We start from the raw sequence: 18,218 nt of genomic DNA on the forward strand, positions 1-18,218 counted from the left end.
GTAAAACCATTGACACCGCTCTTACAACAGCATATTACTGTGAGGGGAAAATCAAAGAGCTGGGAGTGCTCCGGAAGAGAAGAGCTCCAAGGTTCACAATCCCCAAATATCAGTACATAATTGACAGTATACGCATTATTGTATTTCTTTAAGAATATAAATATATAATGAGAATTTCCACAAAGGACATATTTTTATTTATTTAGGAAACAAGTTGAATTCTGCTGGAACTGCTCCATACAATGGATGTTCCAGGAGTTAACAGTGCACAGATTTCTTTGAAGTGCCACATTCAGAGCAAATTAACATGGTCTTAAAAGCCAGTTTCAAGACAACTCTCCCACAGACACAAGGCATTGGCTGTGAAACAGAACATGAGACATGAGGCATCGCATGACATCAGGTCGCACATTTCTGTTTATCTGCCTTTCTTCAAGAAATCTTAACTCACCATTAGGCAAAGGAGTGCATATAAGATGTACCAGATTAAAATAGGCTTCTTTATCACTGGATTCTGTGGCATGAAGGCCCACAGCCTCTGGGCTTTTTTGTTTTTTTCAAAAGGATATGTTTTTTTACTTTGGCTGAGGTGTTACAGTTCAGAGAACAACCTGCCGTACAGGAAATCTCTTGAGAAAATTAAAAGTGAACACAGCTATTTGCTAGGCTGTTTTACTGAACAAACACTGCCAGCTGTACTAATAGCATTTCACCAGACACTTGTCAGCTTCTGAACAGCTCCGTTTAAAAAGACAACAGGAAATTCAGCTGCAAAGTGATGGAGACAGGGAGAAATGGCACTGGAGTTTCTTCCCCCTTGCAGCAGATTCCTGCCAGCCGTAAACTTGTGCCTGTGTACTTCAGTACAGATGTGATGACCTACAACAGAGGTTCTGCCCTAGACATAAATAGCTTGCCCATAGTCCAACTCAATGCGCTAGTAACTTTCATATATTATATTAAACTCCAAGGTTTGTCTCCTAATGTCCTTCACATGATGCTCTGTCTGTTCACGTCCACATTGTATGCCGATGAATTAGAGCAGCCTCGGCCAAAATCAATAAAAATGCCTTCAGAATCAGAGTCAATTGACTCCAAAATCTGATCCACTATGTTCTCAGGGCTGGAAGAGGGAACTGGAATCAAGGACGGGTCCCTGTCCAGCTCAAAAGACCTATGTGGGTCATCCATTGAGTGGAAGAGTCCTTTCTGTTGCTCAGCTGTGCTGAGTTTGCTAGAGCACTGCACTGACCCCGTGCTGGGCCTCTCCTGGTCTCCTGACAGCGAGCTTTTCGTGGCTGTCATGGAGCTCTTGGAACCATTGTCCATGATGGTGGTGAGGTTGGAGTACCCCTGGAGCTCCAGGCAGGAGGTCATTTCTGAAACAGAGTGCCTTCGGATGCCTGTTCCATTGGCAGCCATGCCCTCTGTTTCATACTCGGCCACTGGTGTCAGCAGTGGATTGTTGTAGCTTTTTGATCGCACCACGGGGTTCTTGGCAAGGATATCACCCGATTTTGAACGCCTGAAGAACCGCTTTTCTGTGAACAGAGGAAGATCCAGAGTAATATCTTCAAAGTCACCAGTTATCATGGTACTAATAATTACCAGTATTAAAAAGAAAAGTCATATCCCTGAGCTTTTCCTGTGTGACAGACCCCTTTATAAGCGAATACATTTTACTAGTTTAGTATCACAGTATCACAGTATGTTAGAGATTGGAAGGGACCTCAAAAGATCATTGAGTCCAATCCCCCTGCCGGAGCAGGAACACCTAGATAAGGTTACACAGGAACGTGTCCAGGCGGGTTTTGAATGTCTCCAGAGAAGGAGACTCCACAACCTCCCTGGGCAGCCTGTTCCAGTGTTCCGTCACCCTCACTGAGAAGAAGTTTCTTCTCAAGTTTAAGTGGAACCTCTTGTGTTCCAGTTTGTACCCATTTCCCCTTGTCCTATCATTGTTTGCCATACATTGTTTCCCATAGTAGATCAATGGGCTTCAGATTTCCTAGATTTCTTTAGCGTATTGAAGACCCCAAACCTGTCTTTACAAATAATAGCTGAGATTTCCTTATATTCATGCAACTTCAGCAGCTGGAGTAAACCAGTAAATATTGTGGGAGACCTGACATACAATTGCAAATACTTTCTTCAGGCAAGAACAGAAAGTGCAATTCTGTTCTTGTTGAGGCTGTGAAGGTCATCACTAATTTATAGTACTTGAAATTTTAACTTTTCTACCACGTCAGGAAAATCAGGTGTCCTCAAATCTAGGGCACAAGGATTAATACAGGCATTTTTACTAAAGAACTTAGATTTAAAGCATCATTCAGAGACCACAGAAGGAGAGAGCACCAAGCGCGTTTGGAAATGTTAACTGGAGGGCAGTGCCCACAGCAACTTTTCTGGGGAGCAAACCTCCACTCTATGCGTCAGTGACTGTGTGACTACTGCTGTTAACCAAGTGGGTTCTTTCCAAAGAATGAGCAGCAGGTGGCAGCAAGTCAGCACGGAGATCCTCCACCGGTGGTTTAGGGCTGGAGTGCTCTCCAGGAGCTAGACCAAAATGACCATCGTGCAAACTTACTGCAGACCTCAATGCTCAGACTCACTTGTACTACAGAAAAAAAGCAGTGTGAACAATAGGCCTCACTTTTGAAGCTTTCTTCCTACTATTCGCACTTTGCCATTCCCATGAAAGGGGCACGGCTGGAGAAGGGAACCTAATTGCACTCTGAAAGTCAACCACTGACACTACATATAAATTGCCTGCTTTAAGTCAGGCTGAAAACCACACTAATTCCTTTACAAATGCCAGTCTCCTCTAAAATTATGTATAAAGTGGACACAAATTCCAATTGTCTGCTGTACTACTGAAACCACCAGTGTCTGTATTTAAGATTGTATTTTTCAGTCGTGTCTGCCTCAGTAGTGAAATCAACTGAGCCAAGTTCACTTTTTGGACTTTTTCTTTGTTAGGAATTTGACTTGGCAAACAGAAAAGGTTCCCTGGGGCTGCCCTGCCACAGGAACACTGGCTTTTTGCTCACACCAAGGCCTGAGTGGAAGGAAAGGCTGGGTGCGCTGGCCAGACAAGGAAGAAAAGAGGTCAGCGACCTCATCAGTCCCAAGGATGGTATGTCACAGCTTTAAATCATTCTACCAAAACAGTGGGACAGAACAAGATGTGCTAGTTTAAATGCAGCAGACTTAGGCACCCCACAGTCATGTAATACTACATGTATTTTCTAACAATAAATTTCACTGGGGTTTTATTCTTTTTTTGAATGCATTTTTTCTGCCCTGACATACAAAAGCTTGTATTCTGAAAACACCAATTTGGGGCTCCTTTTAAATGTGTATGACCTTTTAATGGCAAGCAATGAATACAAAGTAGTAATCCCAAGCCGTTTTCCATAAATAATTGGCCTCTATTTACTCATGTAAAACTGATTTGTTTCTTTAACACCTAATGCAATACAACCATTTTTCCACTCAGCTTCAAGGGAAAATCATCTACCTTATTGACCATTTCTGACAAGCAAACAGATTAAATTGACTGCACAGGAAACACACAATTGAACTTATTTTCCCCTCTGTTTTCTCTATTCAAGCAGGACATCACAGTATTTACACTGAATTACTCAGGGACTACCACATTTCCTTTTTGATTTATGCTGGTAGCATCCCCTTGCAATTTCAACAGATTGAATTACTACATGGGATATTCAAAACACCTTCATCTTCACCAAATCTTGCCTTCACTGAATGCTTCAGAGCTCAAAGATTCACAGAAAATAAGCTGGAAGGGACCCAAGAGGGTCCATCACTCAGCTTCTGCCACCAGGCAGGACCACGTTTCCCCACCTTGCTCCTTACAGATACCTATGTATGTGAAATGTATACAGTGCAGTGAAGATTTAACAGCCTCCAGAGGTGGTTTATGTGGCATTAGAGATTTTTCCTTCCATGTTATCTGAATTTCCCCTGGTATGTGTGGTCCACTTTGTTGTTTTTATCTCCAGTGGGTTGAAGAACAGCTTATTACCTTCTGCCCTGGAGAAAGCTTTTTACATGTTTGAAGGCTTATCAGTTAGTCTTCTCTAAGACAAATTCCTACTCTATTTCCTGTTTTAAACAGTCTTCTATGATCTTTGAGCACTAATGAACAGGTACTACCCAGTGCTCTAGAAATGGCTTCTTGCTTCTTCCTCTCACTGTTCATAAGGCATCCTGTGTTAAAGCTCTCCCACTAAAAGGAAATGCTAAACACACTCTAGAATCAGATTCATTTATGAGCACTGTTATGATGATCCGTTTTCATTTTCTGCCTCTGTAAAGTTCCACTGTGGCTTTGCACATTGCAAAGAGTATGACCTTAGGAAAGGAGCCTGACCATGCTGAGTTATTACTGGCAGTCTCCACCTGTGAGGCGCTGGCCCTGTGTGGACCAATGTTTTCGTGAAGCCCCCTCTGCTGTGTCAAATCAAGCCTCTGTTATTCTTACCCAAGATACAGGAAGAGTGCATGAAGGGTCCATCACTGGAATACAGACCATATGTGCCCAAGTAAGGAGAAACGACTTTCTGGATTAGGGATTCCAGTTTCAAATAATCTTCAGTCACACCTTTTGACTCGTGAACACCCTGGAAGAGAGAAATACCCAGATGAGCACTGTCCCCTCCAACCATTAGCATTCATTGCTCAGCAGGGCAAACAGAATGGCAGCAAGCATTTTCAATGAGTTGCATAGCAAAGGTGCACTGCGATGTGATAATGGTTTGTTACTACAGCTGATTCCTCCTACTGTAAAGGCAAGAGATGTGAGTCAAAACAGACAGACTCTCCACGCAGGCACTACACACGTGCTCAGAAAGAGGCAGTAGCTACTTCCAGGACATTTAAAGCCAGAAAGGTACATCCTGCTTAGTGCAAAGGCACTCAGGGAGGAAGGAGGATGTGGTCTGTGAAGGTGAATTAAAAACAACCCTGGTTGGTTGGTTTTTTTGTTCAGGACGACTTCCTGAAGAAACCACGGCCGAGGGCTGCAGCAGCGGCTAGTACCACAGGGTGTCACTGCCATCTAAGCAATACCAACACTTGCTCTGAGACGCCCGGAAATGTTCCTTCCAGGATGTTTTCAGCAAGAAATATTTATAGTGGAGAGGTTTCTCTCTCTTTCCGCACCTCCTCCCTGGCACTTGCCATTACCCAGGCAAAAGTCACGTTATAATTATCATGGCAAGATTCACCCACAGGCAACATCTTTTGTCCTTAGCTGTTAACTCCGCACTTCCACACAAATGGGCTTACAAGGCTGCAGAGGTGACAGGAAAACCCTGTGGAGCTATAGTACCCCTTCCACTTTTACAGCTGCAGTGTGCATGCTCCTGCATTGTCACAGCACAGCCCTGTATTACTCATGTGTAGGATTCTTCTTGCAACCCTAAGTAAATTCACATTTTTAAAGTGTTGCTATGTAGGCATATATTTGACATACCTTCTTTCAGAATTAAGATCCTAAATGTCACACTCAGCAAGAAGTTTGCTTGAATTTAGCAGAATTTCAGATTTCATAATACATCCCTGAATTATTGTAAAAAGAAGCAAGCTGGGATGAAAGCCTCCACAGAGCAATGTGCAGATCAGATGAGTGAAATTGCAACACTTCCTTCAGCATGTGAAAGGATCCTGATGTTCAGGGTGTATTCACTGCTCAGTATGATTCACCAGCCAGTGTCTGCGGGTGACTACCAGCCTGCAACGTGTTTGTAAATGGCTTACTTCACCTCTTGGCTGCTGCAGTGCCTGAATGCTGCCTGGCGCAACTTGATGAAAGTTTATGAATGGAAAATAAATAATGGCCAGCACTGAATGGATGGAATTTGGATTTCAGTTCACTGGGTTTTAAATAAGGAATAACAACCCTTGGAGATGTGCTATGTCCTGCAAAACTTTGGGAGAATCACAAATATAAATACAAACACAAGGGCATATGCAGTGAATCTGAAAGCTTGCAAACACCAAAATAACAGCAGAATGATCCCATAGCTATTCAACCAATTTAAATCAGACAGAAATAACACAGGAATAATTCAGAACCCTTAGTAAAGATGCATATATTATTTCCAAGTCATTGTTGTCCTATATCAGAGAAAATGTTTTAAGTAACAGAAGGAAGGGTCTCAATTTTTATCATGTTGAAATCTGCTCCTGGGTTTTCCCTCATGTCTTGCTGGGATCTAGCCAAGATCTTTTCAGCCCTCAGAAGGGTGACAAGCCTGCTACCTTACTACATATTCATGATTGCATCAAGCTCATAACCCACTGCCAAAGGCCAGTGCGTTAGGCCATCTGCTCCAGGCTCCCATACCAATTACATCTGGAACTAGTCTCCTAAATGTGATACATAATACTAGTGGCAAAAGCCAGTGATATTTAGCACTGTTCATGCTTACACTTTGTGGTAAGGTTTTATTTACTTTTCTGACATTAAAGTATTTTTGGTACTTGTGAAATAGGATAACTAAATATCAGCTGTGGAGAATGAAACCCTGTAAGTCACTAGTACCACGCTGCCCATAAAATGACTTTTACCATTAGCAGAACTACAACAGTGTATGAGTGATAAAAGTGTCCTTGCCCAGTAGTAAGGCTGATTTCATATCAGTCTTACATGCCTGAAAAGTTCTTTTGGTTTCCCTCTTGCCTGTGACTTATCTGTTCTGGTACACAATCTTGCTTCTCTGATGAATGCTTCAAAAGCCCAAGCTGTTTTCTGCATTGACTGATGCTCTGGCAGGAATACATGGAAGCTTTCAGCAGCTCTGTTGGGTTAGGGAAGGCTCCTGGGGTGAGCTTAGAGGATGAAAACTTGACCCCCAAGGTTCAGCTGCTGCAACACTCCCATCACAGGGCACAGATTTGCCTTGTCCCCACCACTGCTGCCCTGCAGTTGTTGTGCCTGGAGAGCCCATTGGCTCAGTGCTCCTGATGAACATCTTATTCTCTCAAAATCCCAACTCCCTAACCACTTGCATCAGCTTTTTCTTCAGCCTTGCCCTAAACCTTCAATCCTGGTCTCCCAAGAGTAGAGCTAATCTCCACCCCACTTTTCACTTCAGCCTCTTTCAGTTCCCACCTTCAAAGTGAAGAGGCTACAAAACATCACCTTTACTATGTAAAGCTCCAAGTATTAACACAGCCTGCCATTAGTCTTATTCCTCAGCTCTGCAATCATCCATGGGATGCTTTTCAAAACATACTGAAAAGTCATAAAACATCTGGTGTCTGCTGGAGCCATGGTAACTTCTCTTCTGCTATTGCACCTTGGCACAGATGTGCTGTATCCACCTGTGATATCCTTCCTGTGTTGGCCATTGTTCCAGGCCTTCCTGCAGGAGCCCAATGGGACAGTTCCCTTAAACCATTTTCTCAGTGAGGAGCTCCTGTGAGAGCAGGAATGTAACAAGCTGCAGACCATGCCCTGAACTTGTAAAAGAGTGCTCTTCCTGCATTCCTTTCTGCTGTGTTATTCAATGACAAACATCCTCCAGGCCTCTATTTAACCAAACACAAGTACATCCCAATAGTCAGCAAGGGCTTTCTCAACCATTCCACACAATAACACCATCACTTATTTATTACTTACTCCAGTGGAAGTGGCCCAGAGGAGTGTCTCAGAGCAAGCTCAGAGTAAACCGGAGCCACCTCTGCCTGGCTGCAGCACCTGCCCAGGGGCAGAGTAGCACCATCACTGCATGCCACTCAGAAAGCCAAATGTCCCCTGACCTAGAGGCAGCTGGTCCTTGCTGCAGCTGTGTTAACATGACACATCTGGGAAGTGTCCTGACCCAGGGGTCTGGGCTGTCGGCTGTCAAAGGCTGGGTCACAGGGTGTAAGGCAGCCCCTTGCTCCTCTTCATGGGCTGTTAAGATCATGGACCTGGAATAAGGTAGCTGCAGGTTCACACATCAGCTCACAACAGGTTAGCTGAGCTATATCAAAGGTAGTAACAAGGTCAGGGGTGCTTCACAACCCTATCAAGAATGAGGGGCTTTACAATTCAGCAATTCTTCCAATTTCACTTCTTTAGTGAAACCCAGGCATGGCTGGGCTGCCCTTGGTGCAGCTGAAGGGTGGCCAGAGCAGGGGCTTCTGAACCAACTTGTAGTTCGGCATGAGGAACAGCAAGTGTCTGAAATGGTGACTGACCTGCCAATTCTTGTTACCACAGCAGCATGCAAACCTCACTTCAGAGGGTACTGTAATTTAGCACCATATGGGGCTGAAGCAGGCAAGGAGCTTCAAGGGAAAGGGTGAACACCTCTTAAAGCACACCAGCTCTAAGAGGGTGGGGGAAGCTTTTGATTTACTTTAGCTGCCAGCTCCAAGGGTGCATTTAAACTTTTCTCTCCACCAGAGGTTTCCACCCTGTGCATTGTGCCATATGTAAAATCACTTGTTCATGTGACACCATATTCAGTGGAAGGCACTTCTGGTGGAAGTTTAGTATGAAGCAAAGTATGGTTATAAATGCTTCATATATCTATGTGTAAATATATATAGATATACATGTATAGATATTTATGCATCTATCTACATGGTTATCTATATATATTTAAAGATATATGGAGTCCTTTTTAGACCCTTTCTCAAATTTGTAAGTGATTGTGCTTATACAGGCAAATTAGCTTCATTGTATAGCCAAACTGTGATTGTCATCCATGTCACAATAGTTTCTGAAAAACTGATGGAAGGACTTAAAAGCCACCAATAAAATAACAAAAAGTATTTTATTGTTATTGTGGCAGCTCATGGTTTTTCACGTACTTACTACTTGATGCCTGACTAGTCTGGCATGTCACTATACAGCAATAAAGCAAAAGTATCTAGCAGGCTGGCTGCTTAGTTTGCACGAAGCTATATCATAATCTGGAGGAAAGAAGAAAACTTTTAATATTACCGCTAAAACAGACTCTAACCTTACCTTTAATGCAATATTTATTCTTCAGACATGCAAAAATCTTACTTTAAAAGGTAACTGTGACCTTTCATGAACCCAATTTCATTTTAGCAGTGGAGTTTCATGCTTCTCTCCAAGTATGAGATGTATCTATTAAATTTCTTTCAAAGGCCTTGCCTGACCTATTTATTTCTCAATTGAGGGACAATATAGCTCAGTATCAAATAGCTGCAAGTACCTTAGTACTTCTGGAGGAATGTAGCTGCTAGATCAAATGCTCATCTTGGTCATACTGTTTTGAAATGCAACAACAGTCACCTCATTATCTTTGGAAGGATTATAATGTAATATTATGACAAGAGTCTGCCCTACTCTCAAGGCATGGGTAATGGTGATTTCAGTCCTGAATATGTGAATACCATTGCAAATGGAAAAGGTCTATGCTCAGCATCAAGAGCAGAGAAAGATTATTTCTGCAGGTAACACGGTATCCAAGTCCTTTACTTGATTAAGCTGTAATTAAATCATTTAGAAACAGAATTGTATGTAGTAGTCTCAAAGCATTAAAAGGACCCTATACACTACTATTTTTGATATGTAAGTATGTACACACTCTCAGAAGGGTCTTATACCCTAAAGACTACAAGTTATTGAGGTAACTACTCTGTGAAGTTACTGTTCCGTCTGCTGCACTGTGGCACCAACCACATGCAAACCCCCCATTACTGCACTCAAGCATGTTGCTGGAGCAAACATTCCTTGTGTTTGAGAACAAAACCCCATGAGTCAAAACTGTAAGTCATTCCAGTAAGAATGGACACACTGAACCACCCAGGTTTTTATCCCTGTTAATTAAGTCAGTTAACCACAACCTCCTTCCTACTGAGTTTTTAAAGGGCACAAGGCTTCTTATAAAAGCACAGAGGAAAGAATACATTTGTCTTTTGACACTGAAAATAAACAAATGTGTTCATAAGAGTAGCTGGGGTTTTTGTAACCCCACATAAGGCTACAGCCTCCTTTTTCAATATATAGAACTTCTCTAAGCCTCAAAATGGTCCTAAAGCAAAGGCCACTCTAAACAGGCATTTAAGGACTTGAAGAGTCCTCCTCAAGCACAACATTAAACCTTCCGTGAAGCTAAGGGGAGTTATTGATCTCCCTAGCCTTTTGAATGCTGTGCAACAAAGATGAATCTCTTTGGCCATTTTTTAATGAACATACGTTTTAACAAAAAATACTACTAAGCCATTATCAACCTTGTATCTAAGCACAGGGTACACGACTTGCAAATCTGACAGAAACTGAAACTATTTTGGTAACACCTGCCACTTTTCTTAAGGAAGAAATAAAAAAAAGTTAAAAAAAAGAAGTATCAAACATCCTTCCTTATGGCAATGAAATAACCACAGTCATAGCCCTTGATTTCTGTATCCTATTATATCATTTTTTAACACCCTCTTCTCTTTACAGGGAGTGAACAGTGACAGTAGTAGGTATAACTACCATCAATCCAACTCGGGGTAACATGCAAGTCTGCCTGCTGCCTCTGCCCCTCTGCAATGAGGTCAGCATTGCTACACGGCCCCAAGGCTCCAGCTCTGTTTTTTTATTCATTACCATAACTAGAGTCCCTTAATTTGTGTTAAAAAAAAAAAAAAACAACAACAAAAAAAAAAACACCACCTAAAATGTAACTGGATAGTATCAGCACTTCCAAGCAAATGCTCTGAAATGACCATAAACTGGGCTGCAGTGAGCCCAGCCCATCGGGAAGGAATTCAGACTGTGAGTTGCAAAGGAGTGCAGAAATTAATCATCTTTTCACCTGGTGTTGGATACTTCACTTCCTCAGGCTCTGGTAAAAACCCCAGACATGAAGTGATCCCCAAAGACATCACCACGAAAAACTGTTTAGGCTGCTGCTGGTGTGGTATGTCATTAGACAGCGCAGCTAAATTAGGTTCCAGGATTGCAGGCTTCCCATGCTCCTGTGACCAGATGTAGGACATCTCACAGAAAAGACCTGGCTTGTGAAACCCTGGCATGTGGCAGAAAGGGAGCTTGTGTATCATTTGCTGTTTATGCCTCTTGCTTCTCACCCCCAAAACTGGATGCAGAGCTGAACATCTCCTTTTCACCTGCATTAGGGAGCAAAGAGGTAGCAAACCCTTGCTGTTTCAGTGGCAAATCCCCGTTGTTAATAGCCTGCCCAGGGAGCTCAATAACAAAATACAGCCCCAGAAACAGTCTGTTCTTGGGCCACTGAGCAGGTTGCTTCATTTTCTGTCCCACTGCTCTGCGAATTACAGCCTGCTCACAAGTGCTTGCTAGCACATCACTAAGTAGAACAAAGATGAAATTTTCTTCCCAAGTGGGAAGAGCAGCCAGCAGAACAATGGTACATTCACCACTGCACCCAACCATCTTGAAATCTTGGGAATTGGCCGGTTACACTGACTTAAAAATTATTTACCAAAAAATCCTGAAATGCATCACCCTCTTGAAGGCAGGCAAGGCACCAGACCAGAGAACTGAGCACATAAATCACAACAGTTGGATACAAAATTGCTACAGCTAAAGCTGTCAAGTCCTCTGGCTATCAGGCACACTTCAAGGGTGATGTCTCATGCAGGCCATGAGGCTAGAAATAAACCTAGCTGCTGGCTGTTCTTTTTGCTACCTACCTGCTTTCCACTGATGCTTGGCTCATGTTATTCTACTCCGGTTTCATAGCTGGATTTCCACGTGGCCATCACTCTCTCATGCCTGACTCCTTTTGTTTTAACCCTCTGCTTTGTCCTTTTGACACCTGCTGTTTCATAATACCCCACATCCATCCTGATCTCCTCTTTCAGAACCTGGGCAAGCTCTCCATCATATGCTGAGCTCCTCTGCTGTATGAGCCTCCCTGTATTCATCTTTACCACAGGCTGCTTCAATTCTGCTGGGACAACTGCAAGTTGCCCCAGGTAACTCCCCAGTCATTCTTCTGAAAATAATCATAACCCTGTATTAAACACCAAACTGTTTTTAACTGAGCAGCAGTAACTTAGGGTTTTCCGAGTACTTAGAAAATGTTGTAGGTCCTCTACAGTTTACAGTTATGACTAATGTTATTACTACGTTACCACTACTTATATCTACAAATGGTGCTATCACCCAGTTTCTTTTCACTTGCTTCTTTAACACAGAGTATTATAGAACCATTTACCTAATAAATTACACATTAAAAGATATCTCCCATTTTTAAGTGTACCTAACAACTGGATGTAACAGTGGGAACTACTAAATGCCCACCTGCAAATGTAGGTGTGCTGAAGTATACACTGGTCATTGATCAAATGATGTAGCACTCAACTTTAGCATTGATGCTTCAGCTGATCAGCATGTTTACATGAGTAAGTATTGGTGCACAGTTGCCTTCTACTTCAACTGACAAACTGCTGGATGGCTTTTAAATGAAAAATAAAATATAATAGAATGTGAATAAGATAAAACATAAACAAAATCTCTCTTCTCTGAGGTCAGGGTAGGCAAAAGAATCAGGACCCAAGCCCAGCATCTTGCCAGGAGTGGACATGGCACTGAGGGAGGCGCAGCATGTCTTGGTGCTTTACATGGGAGTAGCTCTACCGCAGGGGACACCAAGCAGGAACAGCCATGAGCTAGATCCTGTGTTACCAACTTCTAGACTCAGGGAAGGTAGGAGTAAAATCCAGACTTCTGGTTTATTTAGTTGAGTCATTTCAGCAATGATCACTCTTGGTGACTTGATGGCCAAGAAAAGCAAAGTTCTCTGCCCAAGGGACAGGAAGTGGTTGTATACAACTCATGGCCAAATAACACACCCTGAACCTCAGTCTTCTGGGGCATCCCTGATGGCTGGCCTCCACCTTAGTCTGCCATCAAAAAGGTGTGACCTACCACCTGCTGAAGCAGTCCTGAGCTAGTGCTATGTGAAAGGAAACACGCTGCCAGAAGAGTTTACAGGGTCAGACCCAAATGTAAAGTGAGGTCCTGGCCTCATGTACTGCCCTGTCTTAGCCACACAGGAAAAAGCTAAGAAATATAACTACTTCCTGCTTAAAAGCAGCAGATTCCTTGGAGGAAAGGAAAACTCATTAAGAACCACATTTCTTTCTTTAACTGACAATAGGTCAGATCAATACATCTGAAAGAAACACACATGCAGTGGTGTTAAACTAACAAACACTAGATATTAGGTGCCCAACTACTCCCAGGGAAAACTGAAATTAAAAGTCACAAGACATACCGCAAATAGTATCTATAGTGAAAACACACGTCATTCAGCCAACCCTGCTGGTGGAGAATTGGCAAGTGCACACCCTGGTGACCACATAAACAGTAAGATCTGCTTCTTATTTTAGTCAAAGGGATAGCAGCAGCCTTGCTTGTAAGAGATTTGGAAGACAGTGTCCTTCCAGGCCATCACTATCCCATTTTGGTGCATGTAGCACCTTTCACTGCATCACATTTAGCCTTCCAAAACTTGAGTGACACAGAGATACCTGGTCACAGGGCAGGCATGAAATCACTGTGGGGCGGAACTGAGGACAAATGGGCTACCAGTCCTTGCCATGTGCACCACTAGTGGCACAGCATGTGCTCCTGGTTTTGATACATGTGCATATTCTGGACTGAGGTCTGCATTCCTCCATCTTGCTTTGCACACACTTAATATAATCTAATAGCTAACCATCTAATTTTTACTGATATGCTCAAGCACAAACCTAAGGCAATGAAGTTATGTTACCATTTGTTTGGTTGAGAAAAGGCTTCAGGGCTGTTCCCCAGGTGTGTAAAAATTTTGTTTTCTCTACACCATTGTGGCACTTTCATTGACCAAAGCCACACAGTCTCATGCTTTGAAGGAGAGCACAGTGCTGTTTAGAGCTGCTGCTCTTGCTGCACCGTGGAGCATCATCGTGGGAGTCTCCCACTCACATTTACTCCAGCTGACATGCACAATACTCTACTGAAAAACTTGAAGATCTTGCTCTCATAACCCCTGCAGGAATCCCCTGAGTTCCAACACAAAATCAGGAAGCCCAAATAGGTAGAGATAATTGGGCCCTCTCACCCCCAACTGCCCAACTGTTCCCTGGGAGTCAGCCCTGCAAAGCAAATCCCTAGTATTATACAAATTAATTACATTTGTAAAGCAACAGAGTAAATTCGTGGAGGTATCAGATGTGATAACAAATTCTTCTCAGTCTTTGCAATCCTGACACCAATGGTAACCCACTGCACAGAATTAGCTGTGCAGTGTCAGACCAAACGTTAACTAAATTCAACATTTTCTTGCTAACAGTGGTAGCAGGAAAAGTGCACAGACAAAAAAAAAAGGAAATAAGGCAGGCTCAGTGCAGGCTTTCCTGTAGAATACATCTGTGCTTCTGGGAAGGAGTGATGTAAAAAACTTGCGGCACGGGACTTTGCAGTAGCCCTTAAGCATAAACAGTATGTGCTAGAAATTATTTAACCAACAAGATGAAGATGGTCAATAATTGATAGAATAACTAGCTTCCAGAAATAAGGAACCAACATAACTACTGAGCCCTCTGAATGGAAGAAGATGGATTTCTTTCGGCTTTCACTAAGTGCTTTTCTTATGTAGTTGCAAGCCTTCCAGGTGAGCGCAGTGCTGAACCCTTCTACTGACAGAGAAGGACCAGACTGTTAGCCACAACTATTCAGCTCAACTCTGAATGCTAATTGCAGTTGACTATGCTGACTGGCATCAGCTGGCAGTCCAGCCCAAGGGTGGAAACTGGGTGAAAACAGGTCCGTGGAGAGAGTGATGAATTTTTCTACTTAATATTGATGAAATCCTGATGTTCACAGTATCACAGAATGGCTGAGGCTGGAAGGGACCTCTGGAGTCACCTGGTCCAACCCTGCTGCTCAAGCAGAGCCACCCAGAGCAGTTGCCCAGAACCATGTCCAGGTGGCTTTTGAATGTCAACAAGCATGGAGATGCCTCCACCTCTCTGGGCAACTTGTGCCAGTGCTCAGTCACCCTCACAATAAGACTGTGTTTCCTTATGTTCAGACACATCCTCCTGTGTTTATTTTATACCAATTGCTTCTGGTCCTGTCACTGAGCACCACTGAGAAGAGTTTGGCTTCATCTTTACATTCCTGTTTCAGGCATTTGTTGGATTAATAAGATCCCCCTGACCCTTCTCCAGGCTGAACAGTCCCAGCTCTGTCATAAGAGATGTTCCTGTCCCTTTATCATCTTCATGCTCCTTTGTTGGTCTCTCTACAGCATATCCATGTCTCATACTGAGGAGCCCAGAACAGGACATACATGTGATCTCAAGAGGACTTGAGGGGAAAGATCACCTCCCTTGTCTAATGCAGACCAGTGTATCATTAGCCTTTTTTACAGCAAGAGCACATTGTTAGCCCACGCTCTTCTACTACTTTCAATGGGGTTCAGCATTTCTGGAGGGCTCTCCAACTAAGAGCTTCAAGTCCCATAAAAACATTGAGTAAACTCTGGTGGCTCAGTAAGAGAGATTACAAGATCAGTCGATCCATTTTGAAGAGACATCTAGGTCAAAAGAAACACCCTCCAACAAAGTAACTGGGAGCAGAAAGGGGTCAAGGACTGGAAGTTTAATCTTCCTGCTCCTGGTTCTAGCCCATTTGTCGTTTTTGCCAGGACAGACTATTTCAGGTACTTCCTCCTGGGTTTCCCTGGTGATTCATACCACTTTCATTCCAAGCAGACAACTTGGGCATTTTTTTAACCTTTAGGAAACAGAATCAAACCAGAATCAAAACTGCTTCAAGCAGGGATGAGATTTTGTTTTGTTCAAGCCTGTGTTGACTAAGCTGAACCTGATCTGCTTAAACTACTTGTGCCCTCTATCCTGTGGAAGGTTTCTCTGCAGCAGTCCAAAGCAGTATGAGAAAGTGTGCCTCAGTTGGGGGGAAATGGAGGACACAACTTTGCAGACTGGAACAAGCTGGAAGAAAGCAGTTTCCCCACTCAGAGGGCGATCTCAGTCCAATGGAGGAGGCTAAGAATTCGTAATGGACTCATTTTCAGTAAACCCATAAGACTTCACTATGTGTGCTGCCAAACAGGTATATCTCACAGTGGGAGGAAACGTGAGAAGCAGGACTTGTACGTCAAATTCTCAATTGCTTTTAGGCAGAATAATTCCTGTTAGGTTAACAATTTTATACTGGTTTAGAACCACAGGAAGCTGTGCCCTATGCATTACATGTTAACTCCCAGGCACCGATATCCTTTTTGCAAAGTAAGGACAGATGCAGCTGCACAGTTCATGGCTGTATTGTTATGAGCCCTCGGTAGTGTTACCTCACAATATTTTTTCCTCTCTTTATTTTATCCTAAGTTGCTGGCACACTGGTAAAGCCTAGAATATTTGAAGGGTTAAATCATGTCTTGTCTCATCTCAGCTTCTTGTTTTTCTCATAGCAACAACGTGCACGGGAGGGAGAAGGAGAGAAGCTTGCCATTGCCATATTGACAGAAGTCAGCACTTCAGATCCTTGTGGCTGCCTCAGAAATAAAGATCTTGTCATATTCACTTTAATCTCCAGCAAGTGCCAAGTTATGTCAATGTCAGCGTGAGAAGCTGCTGTGTCTCTCTCTTCCTTTCACTGGTGGCACTGAGACACAGACAAAAGATAAGGAAGACAAAACACCCAGACACGGTTTGTGTTCAGCTGGTGAGACAGTTTTTCAAATGGCTTGGCTGCAGAAAGATAGCAATAGGATTTTAGTTTCCAGAAAGGATCAAAGACTACGAACAGGCTAGTCTTCCCATGACCCACAGAAATCCAAAGTATTATCTCCCTTTAAACTGTTACTAGACATTTTATATGAGACTGCAAAAGACAAAGCAGAAGTTGAAGACTGAAGATAAGTAAAATATGAAATGATTAAAACTAAGGAAGTCCCTTTGAGGACTTAAGTACTGTGCTTAGGATCCTGCAGAAGCTGAACAGCCAGTTTGCTAATAAAGATCCTACAAAATAATGGTATGCGCTTTTGTCTTTCATAGTTTTAGGGCTAGAGGTTGTCTGCTTCCCAGCTAAGTGACTCCCCTGGGCACAGATGAGAGCTGCAATCATCTCAGTCAAATAAGCTAAAATGACTTTGAAACAACCCACCAAATGAATCTATGCAGAGGTAAGTGTCTCTGAAGAGCAGTTTATTAGAATAAATTTGACCTGGAGTTAGTTTATCTGCATTTACAAATGCTTTACCACTGCCACACTGCAATCACAGGCAAGCACACGTGCATAAAAGTGCTTGTGCAGCCCCATGCAGAGATCACCCTGCGAGTTACCAAATAATTAGATGTGATGTTTAATGTCCAAGAGAATAAAGCTTCTCATTTGTTTTTAGGCTCCCTCTTGAAGTTCTTGCTGATCTATACACATTAAGCTCATCTAACCTTGCTGGGGAATTGATGACTTTTAACTCAGCATTCAAGTCTTTGACCTACTCTTGGCTCTGAGTGTTTTCTCATTTAACATTTATTAACATTTATTACAAGAAAATCCATCTTGCATCTATTTTCAGGTGGGTACTCATACAGAAAAAGGGATGGCAGAGCCCTCCCTCAGTGCATCCAGAGTCTTTTGAGGAGACACTCAAGAAAGGCTTTTGAAGAGCTGCAACTGTTAACTTGATTGCTGTTGCCTAATTGTGAGGATTTCTGATACTGCTTTTCACAGCCACACTCCCCTTTTAAATCAGTAATGAAAATTCCTCCCTCAGCATCCTCCTTGCTGCCTCATCCTTTACAGGTGACTGAATCTACTCCATGAGTTGTCTTCTTTTCTGAAATACCCTTGAATAGACTGAGCAGATGTGCCAGCTCTGCCTTCTGGATTTTTAAAGTATCTGCTATTTCTGGCAGCAACACCATTTTAGTTACCAACAACTCATCCCCCTGAGCCAGGAAGCAGCAGATCACCTCCAGATCACCTATTTCTCCTGGCTTAAGAAGATGCATGGCTCAGACACCAAACAATGGCCCAGGCAACCAATCTCTCCCGACAGCTGCTTGCCCTCAGCCTGCTGCTTGTGTAGGCACAAGTAACCCACCAGGGTAACTGGAAAATGAGCAGTGCTTCATGGTAATTCTCTTGCACAAGTAGGTAGAGCTTCCATCAGTCCCACATCACCTAAGTTTTGGAGTCCAGGTGCCTGGCATCCTGGGCCTGAGGGAGCCCTCCT

General features: G+C 43.0%; 1 protein-coding gene across 8 annotated transcripts in view; it reads right to left on the reverse strand.

Moving 5' to 3' along the window:
* Positions 1–399: 399 nt before the first annotated feature.
* Positions 400–18,218, reverse strand: part of PRR5 (proline rich 5) — a 92,297-nt gene continuing 74,478 nt past the window's right edge. For all 8 annotated transcript variants that reach the window (XM_061359057.1, XM_061359067.1, XM_061359086.1 and 5 more), the window contains 2 exons: positions 4,508–4,646; positions 400–1,541 (listed from right to left, as the gene is read on the reverse strand). In XM_061359057.1, coding sequence (XP_061215041.1) covers positions 991–1,541; positions 4,508–4,646 — 690 coding nt within the window. In that variant the 3' untranslated portion in view covers positions 400–990. The remainder of the gene's footprint in view (positions 1,542–4,507; positions 4,647–18,218) is intronic.

This window comes from Neopsephotus bourkii, unplaced genomic scaffold (assembly GCF_033783945.1).
Source record: "Neopsephotus bourkii isolate Nb327-2 ecotype Australia unplaced genomic scaffold, CSIRO-AGI_Nbou_v1 NB_107, whole genome shotgun sequence".
Lineage (NCBI taxonomy): Eukaryota > Metazoa > Chordata > Aves > Psittaciformes > Psittacidae > Neopsephotus > Neopsephotus bourkii.